The sequence below is a fragment of the Strongyloides ratti genome (assembly GCF_001040885.1).
Source record: "Strongyloides ratti genome assembly S_ratti_ED321, chromosome : 2".
NCBI lineage: Eukaryota > Metazoa > Nematoda > Chromadorea > Rhabditida > Strongyloididae > Strongyloides > Strongyloides ratti.
Genome location: NC_037308.1, coordinates 9,917,319 through 9,933,969, shown reverse-complemented (window position 1 = coordinate 9,933,969; position 16,651 = coordinate 9,917,319). Strand labels below are relative to the sequence as shown.

General features: G+C 21.5%; 3 protein-coding genes across 3 annotated transcripts; 2 read left to right on the top strand and 1 right to left on the bottom strand.

Annotated features, from left to right (window-relative positions):
* Positions 1-377: 377 nt before the first annotated feature.
* SRAE_2000314900 (Phosphate-regulating neutral endopeptidase) lies at positions 378-1,808 on the top strand (the record flags this gene model as incomplete). The annotated part of the gene is made up of 2 exons (XM_024654308.1): positions 378-654; positions 691-1,808. The coding sequence occupies 2 exons, from the start codon at positions 378-380 to the stop codon at positions 1,806-1,808; spliced, it is 1,395 nt and encodes a 464-aa protein (XP_024507692.1).
* Positions 1,809-5,358: 3,550 nt separating this feature from the next.
* SRAE_2000314800 (Hypothetical protein) lies at positions 5,359-8,543 on the bottom strand (the record flags this gene model as incomplete). Its single annotated transcript, XM_024654306.1, has 3 exons — positions 5,359-5,888; positions 5,948-6,060; positions 8,539-8,543. 3 exons carry the CDS (start codon positions 8,541-8,543, stop codon positions 5,359-5,361), a joined length of 648 nt encoding a protein of 215 aa, XP_024507691.1.
* A 906-nt stretch (positions 8,544-9,449) lies between these two features.
* Positions 9,450-15,970, top strand: SRAE_2000314700 (GRIP domain and EKC/KEOPS complex, subunit Pcc1 family-containing protein; the record flags this gene model as incomplete). The annotated part of the gene is made up of 12 exons (XM_024654305.1): positions 9,450-9,574; positions 9,680-9,899; positions 10,169-10,999; positions 11,238-12,083; positions 12,321-12,505; positions 12,971-13,230; positions 13,279-13,341; positions 13,390-13,754; positions 13,803-13,818; positions 13,864-15,242; positions 15,291-15,531; positions 15,873-15,970. The coding sequence occupies 12 exons, from the start codon at positions 9,450-9,452 to the stop codon at positions 15,968-15,970; spliced, it is 4,629 nt and encodes a 1,542-aa protein (XP_024507690.1).
* Positions 15,971-16,651: the final 681 nt, after the last annotated feature.

Here is a 16,651-nt window from a genome sequence, read left to right as displayed (position 1 = left end):
CAATATTTCTAACACAATAGAAATTGTCATACTTATGATAAAATTCGCATTTATACAAAAGATACTTTTTTAAAAAAAACAATCATTTTTCTAACCGTTAAATTTTTTTTATTGCAAAACATTTATTGTTATTTCTGTAAAATTCAAATTACAGTACTTCACCAAAAATAATTAAAAATAAAATAATTTTAATATTTTTTGTTTGATTATACAATTACTTTCATGAATTTTTGGATTCAATTTATTTGTATTCACACAGTAAAAATATTTAATTTATTTGACTTTTTTTTTCAAATATGTTTCCCGTTATTTTTATGAAAAAAAAGAAACAAATAGTATATTATATTTCAAATTTTCAATTCGTTTAATATTTTACAATGAAATTTTTATTTTTTCTTATTATTATTATTTTAACTTCAATTCACATTAATTCATCAAAAATAAAACTAAATAATTTATCACAAAATAATCAGAGTTCTAAAAATAATGTGATATTAAATTTTCTACAAGAATATATTGATGAAGGCATTGATCCTTGTAGTGATTTTTATCAATTTACTTGTGGAAAATGGTTGTCAAGGAATATGTTAAATGAAAAGTCTTTACATAATAATGAAGATAATCTTAATGAATTTGTTAATAATCAAGTAATGAGTATGTTATTATATACAATTTTTAATTGTTTTTGAGGTTTGCTTAAAAAAAATATATCAAACAAATCAAGGACTATTAAAATGCTTAAAATAGTTTTTGATAAGTGTATTAGTAACTTTCCCATGAATTCATTAAGTATTTGCCTGAAATTTATAAATAATCAAATGAGTTATGCTGTAGATTCTCTTTATGTTAATGAAAAAATTACAAAAAATGATATGAATGAAGTAAGTAAAGTATTAAAAAATTTAAAAAATATTTTTATCACAACATTTAAAAGACAAAATTGGTTAAAAAATGAAGAAAAAAATGAAATTATTATGAAGGTAAAAAATATGCATTTTCATTTTTCATATGATAGTATAATTACAAATTACACAATTTTGGATGAGTATTATCAAAATTTGTTTATTAAAGAAGATGACAACTTTAATGAGATAAAAAATAAGTTAAAATCTTTTGTTGTAAGTGATTTATTTCAAAAAAAATATGAAAATAATGATTATAATAGTTTGACTTCCAAAGCTACGGCAACTTATTTTGATGAGGATAATAAAGTATTTATTGGAGCTGGGTATATCAATTTACCATTTTATCATATTAAACTTCCAAAATCAATGATTTATGGAGCTTTTGGTTCTTTAATTGGTCATGAAATTATGCACGCTTTTGATATGAATGGTTTAAAATTTGATAAAAATAGTAAAATGACAAAGTGGTTTAGTGAAGAGACTGAGGAGAAGTTTAAAAAAAAATCAAAATGTTTTGTTAAACAATATGATAAATATATAGGAAAGCAATCTAAAATGCACATTAATGGTAAGGCAACATTAAATGAAAATATTGCTGATAATGAGGGATTAAAAATTTCTTTTATGGCATATAAAACAAATGTCAAAATGAGAAATAAACTTAACATTCGTGTATTGAAAAATTATACAAATGAGCAATTGTTTTTTATAGCATATGGTATGTCTTTTTGTACAAATCGTTCAATAAAAAATGAAGTTCAATTAATAAAATATGGTGAATATTCCAGTGAACGTTATCGAGTTATTGGTGCTGTATCTAATAACAATGATTTTATGGAAGCATTTGGTTGTAAACTTGATACACCAATGAATTCATTAAAAAAATGCAGAATTTGGAATTAAATGTTTAAATTTTGAAAATTGAGAATTATAGAAAACAATGTTTACTTTTATGTTATATTAAATATTTATGAGCAAATATTTCTATTTATTTTTTTTTTAAATTTACAATTTAAATCATATAAATTTTATCAATAACTTAATGTTTTTTATCATACAAACATTCATTTATGGTAAATTGTATAAAGTCAAATTCAATTGTATAAGTTTTCTACTTATTTGTTGCATTTTTAAAATGTTTTAAAATTTTATATTACATTTTAAATTGCTTTTTAATATTTAAAATTGTATATTTTATAAAAATATATTAATATTTTTTAAAATTATACCTGCCATTTTCAAATTTTTTTTTTTACTTACAAAATAAATTTTTAATTAAGTATCTGTTATATTTTTATCTTAAAAAAATAAGAAGCTTTAGTAAACTTATCAGGTGAATGATTAAAAATTATAATTATTTCAACTGATAAGAGGTTTATTTTTTTAATCTGTTAAACTAAAAAATTATCTATAATGAAACATAATATAATAAATACAAAATCATTGGAATATAAGAGCTATTAAAATGTAGACTTGAAAATGCTAAAATTTATTCAATAATATATTGTTGTTTATATATTAATGCATCATTTTCTTTTCAATTAAAATAAAAAAATAAGGAAAATATATTTGTATATGAAAATGGAATATTTACTTTGTTGATTTTAAAAATTTTAATTATAAAAAAATATTTTTGTTAAATGTGATAAAATTGAAAGTTTGAATATTGCCTGACTTTTCTTGTGTATATTATCATATAAATATATATATTATTTATAATTATTATCAAATCATAAACTAATTTTCGATCAAAGAATTCTACCAAACATCAAAAATCATTTGTATAACAAGGTAATAATATATTTGTTTTATATGAAATATTAACAAAAAGATATAATATGTTATTTATAAATATCAATTTATTAAAAATTGATTTATTCTTACACATGAAAAAATAAATTTTTTTTCTCCCTAAATTTAAAAATTTTTTTATTTTGAATTTTATTTAATTATCATAAATATTTTTTAATACATTACTACCAATTATTTCTTATAGTAAACACGCTATAACATTTTTCTCCTCAATAATAAATTTTAAATTTAAATAGAAAAAAAAAAACTTAAATTAATAACATTTAAATGATTTCTTTATGATTGTTAAGTAGACATGAAATTTAAAAAAATATAAAATTTTAAGGCAATACATAAACGTAACATCATTATTGTGTACGTGAATTATTTAATTTAATGTATTTTTAAAAATAAATTATCATTCTTAATAAAATATATACTTATAATATTAAATAAACTTTAAAATATCAGAAAATATAATTTCTTATTATAATGATACATTTTTTTTTATTTGTTTAAAAAATAAGATTAATGGTTTTATTTTTAGAACATTATTTATAGTTTATGATTCAAACTTTTATTTGATTTTAAAACAATATATAATATTATTATTATATTGTAAAACATTTTATTCATAGATTCTTTACTTTTAAATTAAAATGTGTTTTATTATTACCAAAATATAAAGAACAAAAAAAAAAAAGTTTTGCCATTATTTAAGAACAAATATCATTATTTTTTTTTAATTAAAGATAAATAAATGCCGACATTCTACTCTTTTTACTTATAAAAATGAATAAATTATTCTAAGAGATGATTCAATTTAAAATAGCTGAACAATGGTTATTATAAGTTATTATTTTATAACCAAAATTACATATTCAATAACATTACTTTTTGTTATTATTCATTGTTTTCCAATAAACATTATTTAAATTAAATATTCTAATAACTAAATTCACCTCAAATAACATTACAAAAAATATAATTTAATCACATTTAAAAAAAAATTTTTATTCATATCATTTCCCTAATATTTGAAATTAAATTTTTAATTTTTAAACGTTAGTTTGTTTTCAAAAACTTTGATGTATAACAAAAGAAAATTTGAAAAACATTCTTTTTAAAATAACACATAGTCATTGGAAAAACAAATTTTATTACATTGAAAACATTTAATAAAAATAGACATTTAAATTATTTTTATTTCTTTTGTATTTGAAAATTAACCAATTAAATTGTTTGAAAAGAATTAATACAAAATAAAATTTAATTATTAAAAGGATAAAAGATTTTTTTTTATTTTCTCTTTTATTCTTTATAAATGGAATTTTTTTTTCTACATTATTATAACAAATAGTGACAAAATTAAACTATTTATAATAATTTTTGATTCATCAATTATTATTTTTTTTTTTTCCTTTCCCTTTGATTTTATATTCACTTATATATTTTGATATATAAAAACATCAATAATGTCAAATGTCTTATAATAAATGAATGTTTTATTTACACGTGAAAAAAATAAAATTAATTTTTAAAGATTTATTTACATAAGGTACAATATATATGTATAATGATATTTATATAAATTTATAGAATTTTTATAATGCTATCTAAATATGTTCAAGTTTTTTTTTTCTTACTTTTGGATGGCCATAAAAATGATTTGATCAGTATAAAACTATATTATCAGATAACTGATCAAACTTCAAATTACTCATTTTTATTAATTTATTGAAGTTTAATTGTAAAATATTTAAAAATAATAGTATTTCAATCTATAAAACACACCTATTTATATCATTCGTGTATATTAAGATAGTTAAAAAACATTCTTATCATGTAACTTAATCAGTTTGTTAACATTATTCAAATAAAATAAAAATGCAACATTTAAATGTACTCAAGTTTAATGATTGATTTTATTTAATTATTTTGTAGTAGTAAAATGTTTTACAATACTAAATTTATACTAATCATATGGTAAAATTTTTTTCATTTTTCTTTGCATATGAACATTTTCTTTTTATTTTTTTTTTTTTGTAAAATTTAATATAAGTACGTTAGCTTTATTATATAAAAAAATAGAATTAAAGAAGCATTTATACCATAAATACACAAAACTTGAAATTAAAAATATCATTACTGATAGGAGAATTTATGAATTTATAACCATAGTCCAAAATCAAGTTAATATAAAAAAAATAAAAAAGTTATAGTGTGCTGAATAAATGCACAAAAATTGTGGTAAAATTAATATTAATAATATGTAACAGATAATGAATTAGTGACATATACAAATCTAGCGATAATCTGAGGCAGGTGAACAATCCACAATCATTAGAAAAAATAAATTTTATAATGAAGTGGACAACAAATTTATTGAATTTAAAATAAAGTAGACAAAATTTTTTGTTTTTTCTATGGTTAAAGTTATATTATAAATGATAGAATTAGAAATGTATATAAGTAATAAAATGACTAAAAAGCCAATCATTCAAGATAGCTATTATGTGAAACAAGAACCTAGCAAAAAAAATACTTAAACAATTGTGGCAAAAAAATGCTTTCTTGGTAACAAATAAAAAGAATGAAGACTCAACTTTGTATTGTTTAACAGTTCCGCTCCGAAGTGAATTCCAGGATGATAAAGATAGATTTAACGATGAATAAATGAACTGGGACAATAGCTTGTTGACGTGAAAACTTTTCTAGCGCCAGATGTAAGAGAGTGTCTGGAGAAGGAATCATTTGTATCTGTAGGTCGTTCACCAAAAATAGCAATTGGATGATCCGATGCATAAAGTGAAAGAGATTCCGATTTCATTGATGCAAAGATATCAATTTGATTATTTTCACCAATTACTGGCTTTATATGTTCAGCCCTTGAAGTCTTTCTCCTACTTCCAATTGCTATTGGATCACACGACGTCGGCGTTGTCTCTGCTCGAGGACGAAAATTGGTTGGGGTAGAATTTTCATAAACATCGGTATCTGAATTTTTATTTTTTTCAAAATTTAAATCCTCAAAATCATTCAAAGAATCATCGAAGAAATGATTGTTATCTCCAGGGGTAACACTACCAACGTCATCTGGTGAGCTACCTAACTTAACCTCTATATGTTCTGGATGAACTTTATCAGAAGGCAAAGGATACAATATATCGTCGCGTTCCCTGTATGAGAGATCTAAAAATTAAATTAAAAAAATTAAATCAAAACATTTATAAATATATATATAATATTACCTAGGCCATCTTTAACACCCGTTTTAAGATCTTTTCCATATTTTGCCACCGGCTCCGTATCCATATCCAGCTCGAACATTTCTTCCACCATGGTTGTATCCGTCGAAAGACTACTAAAATGGCAAAATATAATAATAATTGTAAAAAAAAAATATTTAATAGATAAGAGATAGTCAAAGATCGCCTCAAGTTAAAATTAGACAAATATATATATATATACATATACATATATATAATGCGTCAGTTATTTGACGCTGAATTAGAAGAAACATGATTTTTGGTTACTTATTTTCGTTATCAGAAAAAAACGAGTTCCCAACACAGTAAATTTAAATTTTGTTTTCTCTAAAAATTGTGATACAAAAATTGTTATAAGGGGGAAACATATCTTAGTATATATGTATATATATATATATATAATATATAATAATATTTATGAGAGACAATCTTATCAGATAGTTGTGATAAGATTAATTTGTAATGTTTTTTAATACCAAAAGTACGTTAATATTGTTAGTGTCAGAAAAGAAATATTTTTATTTAAAAAGCTATTTTAGTTTAAATGTAAATGATAGGATATAATAAAGAAAAGAATAAGAAGAAGTACATATATGAATGTCATTGAGAAATCTGTCTATTTAAAATTTTTCATTAGTTAATAACAATAGAAACATGCGTTGTGTATTTATCACAAAGAAAAATATTTATTAGTAATTTAGAATTATCATAATCAATATTTAATAATAAATATAAAATATATTAGTAAAAATGTTATATACTTAGGTTAGATGTATACCTCATCATTGGATTATTACAGAAACTTTTACCCATATTATGTACTATGTCTTATATTTTTGTGACAATATTATAGTTGAAGAAACACTTTCAAATGAGGGAGTAAAATTTATTAGTATAAAAAAAATGAAGAAATATATTAGAATGATTGTCAATGGTAGAGTGATTAACGACCGTTGATGGCATTTTTTAAACTATGAATAGTGTCTTATTGAAAATTTGTTTATACATTATTTCTTTGTTATGTTAGTATTTGATGAATGAGTTACAAAGAGGAAAACATTAAAATAATTATCCTATAAACGTGAATTCGGTGTCTCTTTTAAAATTATTTATTACGCTATATCTATAATTACTTGTGTATAGAAATATATATAATAAAATTAAAGAATTTTCAATCCAGACAAATCATTTCTATATAAACATACGTTTCCGCTTGATAAATCTCTCAAATTTATTCTACTTACATAAACTTGTCTTTTAAACTATACAAAAGCTAATTTTTTTGTAATTATACATGCAACAATACTTATGGAAAATTAAAAAATAAAAGGACAAATTTAATCGTCAATAAACTTCGTTTTACAAACAAAATTATCATACTCAATCACCATTTTAATTTAATAAAAGTTAAGTTTATAGATCAATTGATATAAACAGTAATTATCGCGTGTCATTACACTACATAGTTATTTTGCATGTTACATTTTTTTTTTCACAACGATTAAAATCTTTATATCTAAATGTTAACATTTATCTTTAAAATAAAACAGTACTATACAATCAAACACTCAAGCTTAAAGAATCATCTTAAGATAAAATTATGCCACCTATTTATTTAAACATCAAAGATATGTTATATCACGCAAGAGTGTTATATATATTAAAAGAAAAAAAATTTTTTTTTCCTTTCCGATTTAAATGAAAGAAAAAAAAATTAATTTATTTAAATTAAATGTAATTATAATATTTATAAAGTATATTAAAAAAAAGATTATAAAAAAATAGATGTGAATGACACTAAGTAATGAGATGAACTAATTTTACACTTTTATTAATAATAAAATTATAACTTCCTTAATATATTATGTCAAACTATAAAAGAAGTCTTTGGGTTGACAAAGGTATTAGCAGAATTTTAACTAATGTCATTGATAAATTACAATGGTAGAAGATTATAATCAAAAAGCAAAAGCTTTTTATTTATGATAGAAGAAATGAATGGCCTCTATCAGGCTTAAAAATGTATTTAATGGAACAATTAAAATGATTATATATGATAATAACTGATCTTTTCACATTACATTTATTGTTTATTTATAATTATCATATAACAAAAATTGTTCCCTCAAGTCTATAAGATTGTATAAAAAATTTATAACACCCTTTCTTATGAGGCTTATTTAATTTTATAAACATAAAGAGTATAAGAAGACCGACCCATCCACAATGATGTATTTCACGTCTAGTTTTAACTAAAATATGGCCTTTAAGATATCTGATATGTATAAAAATAAATTTATTTTTTCAACAACATTTTTAAAAACGTATAAATTTTGTAATAAAAGTTGTTGTTTCCAGTAATTTGTAATAAAAAAAAAAGTATATATATATATATATTTGTAATAAAAAAAAATGTTAAGAGATTTCTAAAAATAGCTTAATCAAATGAAGTTATTATTCTAATATTTAAAAAAAAATATTGATACATATATATATCTGTAAATTTACAATATTATGACCAAAAATAAAAAACAATTTGTCCATATAGGTTGATAGGCAAAAAAAAAACCAACCTCATTTAAAAGTGATAGAAATTTTATGAGAACAGCAATTTTAGTATTACTATTACATAATTGTAAATAAATCAAATATATACACATATATACATATATGTGAACTTTACAATTCTTTATAGAAAGTAATTAATGTTAAATTTATACGAGTTATCTTTTTAATTTATAAAAAAAAAAATTTCTAAACTAGATTGGTTGTTTCTTATCAAAAAAGATGTATAAAATATTCTTGATAAAAATAATTCACAACACATCAATGGGATACAAAATATATTTATCATTGTTATAGAACAAAAATGAATACATCTTATAAAAGTTGATAATATCTTAAAATATATGGTCTTTTAAATTTTCAAAGAAAGTGTAATGTCTGATGGTCTTGTTAGTAAGATTCAAAAACCACTTTTTTTAATATAATATTTAATCATGTAAGTTATACGAAGCAAAAATTAAGTTCATTTAGTTGTATATTTTAAATTAGATTTTGATATAACAATATTTTTTAAAAATTATCCTATCTGTGAACATTTTATAAATGATAATATAATAATTATATAAAAAAAAATATGTTATGTTTATAAATATCACTACAATAAATATTAAAAATTATTTTTTTACATTAATATCTTAAAATATTAAAAATTATCTATTATTTGTATTAATAATTATATAATAATAACTATTATAATTTTTTTCAATTAATAACAATTTTAAAAAAATTGATTTTATAAAAATTAAGACAATAAAATTTGGTAATATAATTTTTTATATCGAATAATATAAATTTTAAAAATAATTTGAAGATACTCTTGAAACGATAAAAAGTATTTGTCAAGTGGAAAAACGCCATATTACAGGAGGAATACACGTCAAAGCGTTAGTAGTATAATGGTAGAACTTCTAATTATTGAATGGGAGATCAAAAAATTACCATGCCTTCTGATGTAGAAATGATTAAGGAGTATGATAATAAAAATTATGAGAATGATAAAATAAATGAAAATAATAATGTTAATTATGATAAATTACATACTTTGTAAGTTAAAATATTTTATAATTTATAGATATTATATATATATATTATGTTATAAATATATACAAATTTTACATCTACTTTTATTTATATATTCATGTTTTTTAGAGAATGCAGACTCAACATTGAGAATGAGAATGATGCAAAAATACTTTTTACTACATTAAATGTTGATAAAGAACCTAGTAGAAGTAAAACAATTCGCCATCTTAAACTAGAAGGAAAATATATTGTAGGAAAATTTAGTAGTGTTGATGAGAAAAGTCTTCAAAAATCAATTCAACATTTTATGGAAATGTACTTATTAGCAAAGTCAACAATAAATATTGTTGGAAAGTATAAATATCAAGACAATACGAATGACGAAATAGTTACGACAAAGAAAGCGAAAATTATGGATTAAATAATTCTCCTTATGCATATTTTATATGTATATATTTGTTAAATTTTTGTTTACATAATTTTCTGTTAAAGAATAATTGTTTAATTTGATAAATATATTATTTTCTTTTTTAAAATATAGGTACTTTCCTATATTTACCTAGACTAGTTATTATTTAAATATTTTTTTTTATCTATAAATTATTTATATTTTAGTTTAAAACAATTATGTTCAAAGGTCTCAAATCAAAATTAGAAGATGAGGCCAAGAAATTATCAACTGCTGTTTCACAGTATGGTGAAAATATGGCACATCAATTAAGAACGGGAGAAGGGACTGGTGGTTTATTAAATTTTAACAAAGTAAATAATGAATCTGACAACAGCAAATCAACTAATACTAAGGGGAATAATAAAAAAAATGGAGATAATACAACAATAGCACAAGAATTTGATGAAACATCCTTATTTTCACTATCACCAATAGATGATACTCTTAGGACAAGGCGTTTGAGTAATTGTTCAAATACTAGTACAAACTCTAATACTGATATATTTTCTTTTGAAAACTTGATACCTCAAAAATCTGCAATACTAACGGAGTTAGAATCAAATGCAGATGAAAGTGTCATAGGTTCTAGTACATTTGCCAGTGCCAGTAAAGAACAAATTAGTTCGATATTAAATAAATTAAATAGTAGAAGTGCTAAATATAAAATGAAATACAAAAATCTTATTGCTACTTATAATGAGTTAGTTACGGAGAATGCCAAATGTCAATCTGTTTTGGAACAAACACAAGATGCAACTGTAAAAAAAATTAAAAAGTTAAAAAATGAAAAACTTGAACTTGAAGAGAAACTTAGAAATATACAAAGTGGTGCTATACCTTCTGATGCTGAAAAAATAAAAAAATTAGAAGAATTATTAGAAAAATGCAAAGATAACATTTTTATGAATAAAACAAAAATAGCAAATTTAAGTAAAGAAAATGATGAATTAAAAAAAAAATTAAATGAAGGACGAGAAAATATAGATAATAACAAGGTATGGTTTATATTATTATATTTTATAAGATTAATATTAATAAGGAATGAATAGTATATAATGACAAAAATGATATCACAACGACATTACTTAATTTTCTATAGTAAATGTAATTTTTTTTAATTTTTTAGATAATTAGGATGTAATAATTTTTTTTTCTTTTATTACTTAATGATATATAATTGACTTTTACCACAAATCATAATTTTATCAAATAGTAACTATTTTTTCATTTTAGGATGGTACGTCAAATCAATTAAATTGTAAGGATTATAATGAAACTATCAAAAAATTAGAAGAAGAGAATGCTATTACACTGGCAACAGTTAAAGCACAATTTCATAGCCAATTAGAAGAAAAAGACAATGAAATAAATAGTTGGCGTAATAAATATTCGCAGCAAATTTTTGACAATGAAAATATTAAAAAAGAAAATGAAAATTTAGTAAAACTTTCAGAAAGTTTAGAACAGGAGAAGAAAGAGATGCTTGAACAGATAGTTGAAACTAAAAAACAAGTTTTAGAATCCGTTGAAAAAGATGAAAGGTATAAACGTGAACAATGTGAAATAGAGTTTAATGAAAGATTAGCTTCATCTCTTAAAAATAATGATTCTAAATGGGAAGAGAAATTTGTACTATTAAAAGAGGAATATGAACAAAAAATTAACAACTTACAAGAAGGAATTGATAATTGTTCAACAAATTTTGTTGATAAAAATTGTTTTGATAAAGAGTACCAAAGAGTATTAGATGAATTAAAAGCAGAAAATAGTAGTTTAAAAAATGAAATATTAGACTTAAAAATGTTATCTGAAAAAGAAATCAGTGATTTAAAAAAATCTATAAAATTTTCATCTGAAAGACATAATAGTGAAATAGATGGTATAATAAAGGAGGCTGAAGAGGGAAATAATGACCTTAAAAGAGAGCTGGAAAATATGAAATGTAAGTATAACGACTTAACAAAAAATGTTGAAGAAGAAAGAAATAAGTTATGTGAAAAAATTAGGCTTTTAGAATTAGAATCGATTAATAATAATGATACTATAACAGAATTAAGAAAACTTTCTGATACTCAAAAAGTAGGTTTCTATTATCTTGCACCGTTGAATTTTTAAGTTTTTTTTTTTTTATCATACCACTAAATGTGTATTCTTTTGTTTGCCAATGATAAGTTAACAAACTAACACATTGGAAATTTTATTATTTTCATTTTTAACAAACATTCAAATTTATTATTTACATTTTAAATGTTTGAATCTTTTACAATTTTAATTTTAATGACCTTTTACTTTAAAATATAAAAAATATATTTTTAGAGTGATCTTTCAACTGAATTAAATAAATTAAAAGTGCAATTGAAAACTATTACTGAGGAACGTAACAATCTATTGACAAGAATAAAGGATTATGATAAAAATTTAAAAGATTTAAAAGAAAAATATCAATCTGAAGTGGATGAAAACCAATCCCTTAATAGTAAATTAGAGGAAATTATAATTGAGTAAGTTTATTTTCCACAATAATTCTCTGTCTCTGATAAATACGTTTTTATCAGTAGCTACATACTAAAATAAGTTATCGTTTCTATTCAAAACATGCCAAAAAAATTTTTTTTTATTTAGTTTCACAACTTCTGCTATTTGGGTAAACATTACCAATAGTTGTGTTAGTACTATCATATATGGTAATTTTTCTCTGTCCATTATTATTTTTATTAATAATATCTTTAAAAATGTATTTATCATTAGTATTATTTTGAAATTATTTAAGGTCATTATGATATTATTTTAGGATAAATATATATATTTATTAGCAATACTTTATTGAAGATAAATATTAACAATTATTTTAAAATTTTTTCTTTTCTAACGTAAAATTGTTAAATATATTATTGACCACATTTTCATTGTATAAACAAACTACTAATTATGAAAAAAGATTTATGTTTTTATTATTTTCTTTCTAGACAAAGTACTTTCAAAGAAGTAACAAAGAATGAGATTGAAGAGCTTAAAATGTTAATTGAATCAAAAAAACAAGAAATAGTAAATTTGCTTAATGAAAAGGAAACATTTGAGGCTGAGTTGACTGATGCCAGACTAGTAAAGAAATTAAAGTCTCAGTTGGAAAGTGATTTAGAGGATATGAGAAATGAATTAAAAGAAACATCAGAAAATTTAACCCAATCTGAATTAAGATACAATGAAATGTTAAATAAATTAAAAGGTATGTATATATCAATATATATATTTGCTTAATAAAATGTAATTTTAGAAGAAAATAATATATTAAAAACAGAAAAAGATTTATGGATGAAAAATGAAAATTATGATGTTGGTAAGTTTATTAAATCACTTTTCCATTAATTTATTGTTACTATTTCAGACAATGAAAATAATATAAAAGAATTAAACGAAAAAATTATTTTAGCTGATAGAGAAATTAATAATCTTAGAGATGAGATTAATAAATTAGAGGAAGATAGTGAGAAAAAACAACTTAAGCAAGAGTTAAATGAAATTAAAGAAAATTTACAACAATCTTTAAATGAAAAAAATGACCTTAGTCAGCAATTAATTGCTCTTCAAGACGAATTTCAAAAGTTGTTGGAAAAAGATACAGAAAATGAAATGGCAACAAAAGTCAATAGTTTAGAAGATGAAAAATCAAATTTAGAAAATGAATTAGAAAGTGCTAAAAATGAAATTGATATGTTAAATGATAACATAAAAAGTTTAAAAAATATAGAAGCAAGTTTAAATAATATCAAACAGGAAAATTCAGACCTAAAATTACAGTTAAATGATTTACAAAGTAAGCTTGAATTAAATCTTTCTGAAAAAATTTCTATTTCTGAAGAGTTCAATGCTAAATTTGAACAAAAAGACAATGAAATAAAGGAATTGTCTCAAAAATTAGAAACTTATGACTTATCAAAGAATGATTACAATACGTTAACCAAAGAAATGGAAGAATTAAAGCTTTCAAATGACAATTTACGAGAGGAGTACATGCAAAAAGAAAATTTAGTATCTGAATTGCGTGAGGAATTAAATATTGTTAAAAATGATAGGGAGAATTTAGATAAAGAAATTCAAGCTCTTTTGAAATGTAAACAAGAACATCTTGTTGACATTGAATCTTCTAAAAGTAAAGTTGCAGAGCTTATGGAAGAAATAGAAAAGTTGAAAGACATGGAAATTGGTCATAAAGAACATATTAATATTCTTCAGGAGGAAATCTCTCGTAAAAATGAGGAACAAGAAAAAATTGTTAATGAGAAAGATTCATTAACCAGTGAAATAGAAAGTTTAAAACGTCAAGTTAAAGAAAATGAAATTGCTTTATCTGTAACAGAAAAATATAAAAAAGAAATGGATAAGTTTAAAAAAGAAGCTGAAATGAAAGTTGAAGAAATGAGGCAGAAAGTTTCTCAAGTCGAAAGTGACAGATGCTCAAAATATCAAGTTGAGTTAGAAAAATTAAAAGCAACATTAGAAAACAAGTTGGAGGATATAGATAATTTGAAAGCAAAAAAAATGGAAGTTGAAGATTTACTTAAAGAAGCAAATGAAAAAGTTAATAACTATTCTGCAAAAGTTGTTGATTTAGAGGAGAAATTAAAAGATAATAAAGATTTAACATTAAAACTACTTGAAAAAGAAGATGTTATTCTTGAACTTCGTGACCAATGTACTAAACTTGAACAAGATTATGTTGAGTTTAAAGAGAAAAGTGCCATAACAATATCAACTCTTGAAACAAAAATAACTGAAATGGAGCAATCTAAAGCTAGTGATGTTAAAAAAGCTATGGCTAAAGTTGATGGTGATCAAAAAAGAATGATTAAAGAACTTCAAAAAGAAGTTAAACAATTATACCATGAATTAAGTAAGACATCATCAACTAATGATGCCCTTAATGAAGAAATAAAAAAACTAAAACAAATTGAAAATCTAAGCGAAGATTGTGTAAAAAATGTTACTACCTCTAATCTTAATTCTGAAATTGGAGGTAAAGATGATAACAAAACTACAAAGAGAAGTTTTGATGTCATTGATTATGAGGAATTAAATGTTTTAAGAGAAAAAGTATTAAATTATCAAGCTAAACTTTTTGAACTTGAAGAAAAGTATCTTAAAGAAACAACAGCTTTGAAAGAAGAAATTAAGAAAAATAATTTGACAAGATCTGTTGAAAATAATACTTTGGCAAATGCTTTAGAAATTAAAAGTATTGTAAGTTAAATATCTATTTTATCCATCATAATTTTTTTTTAATTTCAGAATCATTCTATTAATAAATTGTCTAATCAATTTACATCTGCAGAAAACTATACATTTGCTGAGCCAACAGAAGCTGAATATTTACGAAATATTCTTTATCGTTATATGTACGAAAGAGAAACATTAGGAAAAGGTAATGTGACATTGGCAAAAGTTATTGGCACAGTAGCGAAATTTAGCCCTGAGCAGATGGAAGCTGTATTAAATAAGGAAGAGGCAAGACATTTATCATGGATTCAAGGTACATTATTATCTGGAAATTATGTTACCCAAAAATAACTATATTATCTATTGCTTCGGGTATTAATAACAATCTTTATTCATTTTCTGCTTCAATTTTACCCTTTCACTGAATATTGCTTGATTTACCTATTACTAGATTCAGTGTGATAATTTCATAATATACCAAAAAAGTTGCTGTTTTTCTTCTATCCTAAAATTTTATTTTAAAAATATTTATACAGATTTTTTTTTTCTATTTCTAATATATATATATAATAGATATTAATTTATTAAAAACCAATTTAACTATCACTTTTTTGTTTCTATATTAATGTAACAGAATAACTTTTTATTTTATAGTTGCCGAAAACAGCAGTAGCAGTGCAGTCAAATCACTTATGGGACCTAATGTTACTTGTGTAACACAAAGGAAACGATCGTCATATGACAAAATGTAACATTATCATCCGTATTTTTCATATATATATATATTACATTTTATCATTTCAAATTCACATTAAATTAAATGCAACGTTCATATTTCTGCTAACGCTCAACTTTGTAATGATAAATTTAATTTGTATTTTAATATAAATTATTTATGATATGAATATAAAAATAAATAATAAATATTTGAACATGTATTCATGTCATTCAAAAAGTATGTATTTTTGATGAAAATACAATATAGAATTTATTCTAAAAAAATAGAATATTTTAAAATAGTTGATAGATAGTATATTTGACATTTATTTTACATAATGTATTTCTATTTTTATTAGTTATAAATTTATCCATATTCATGATTTTTTTCTATAAGGGTTTTCAAAAAAATTTTTCAGTTTCAATTTTAAATTATAAATAACTTTATACAGTAACTCCTTCAATATTTAAGGTAGTATTTTATAGTTTTTTTATACGATGAATTGATTGAAATTTATATTTTAATTATACTTTTGATTTTAAAAAAAATTCGTATATTTAAAAATTAATCTATTTTAAGAATTAATTTTATTTTAATTATTATTAAAGTTGCATGACTACTAAGATTCAACTTTACTGACAGTTCTTTTAATTTGTAATGATTGTTTTATTGTAATAACGAGAAATTTTACTTATTTAAATAATTAAAAATATAT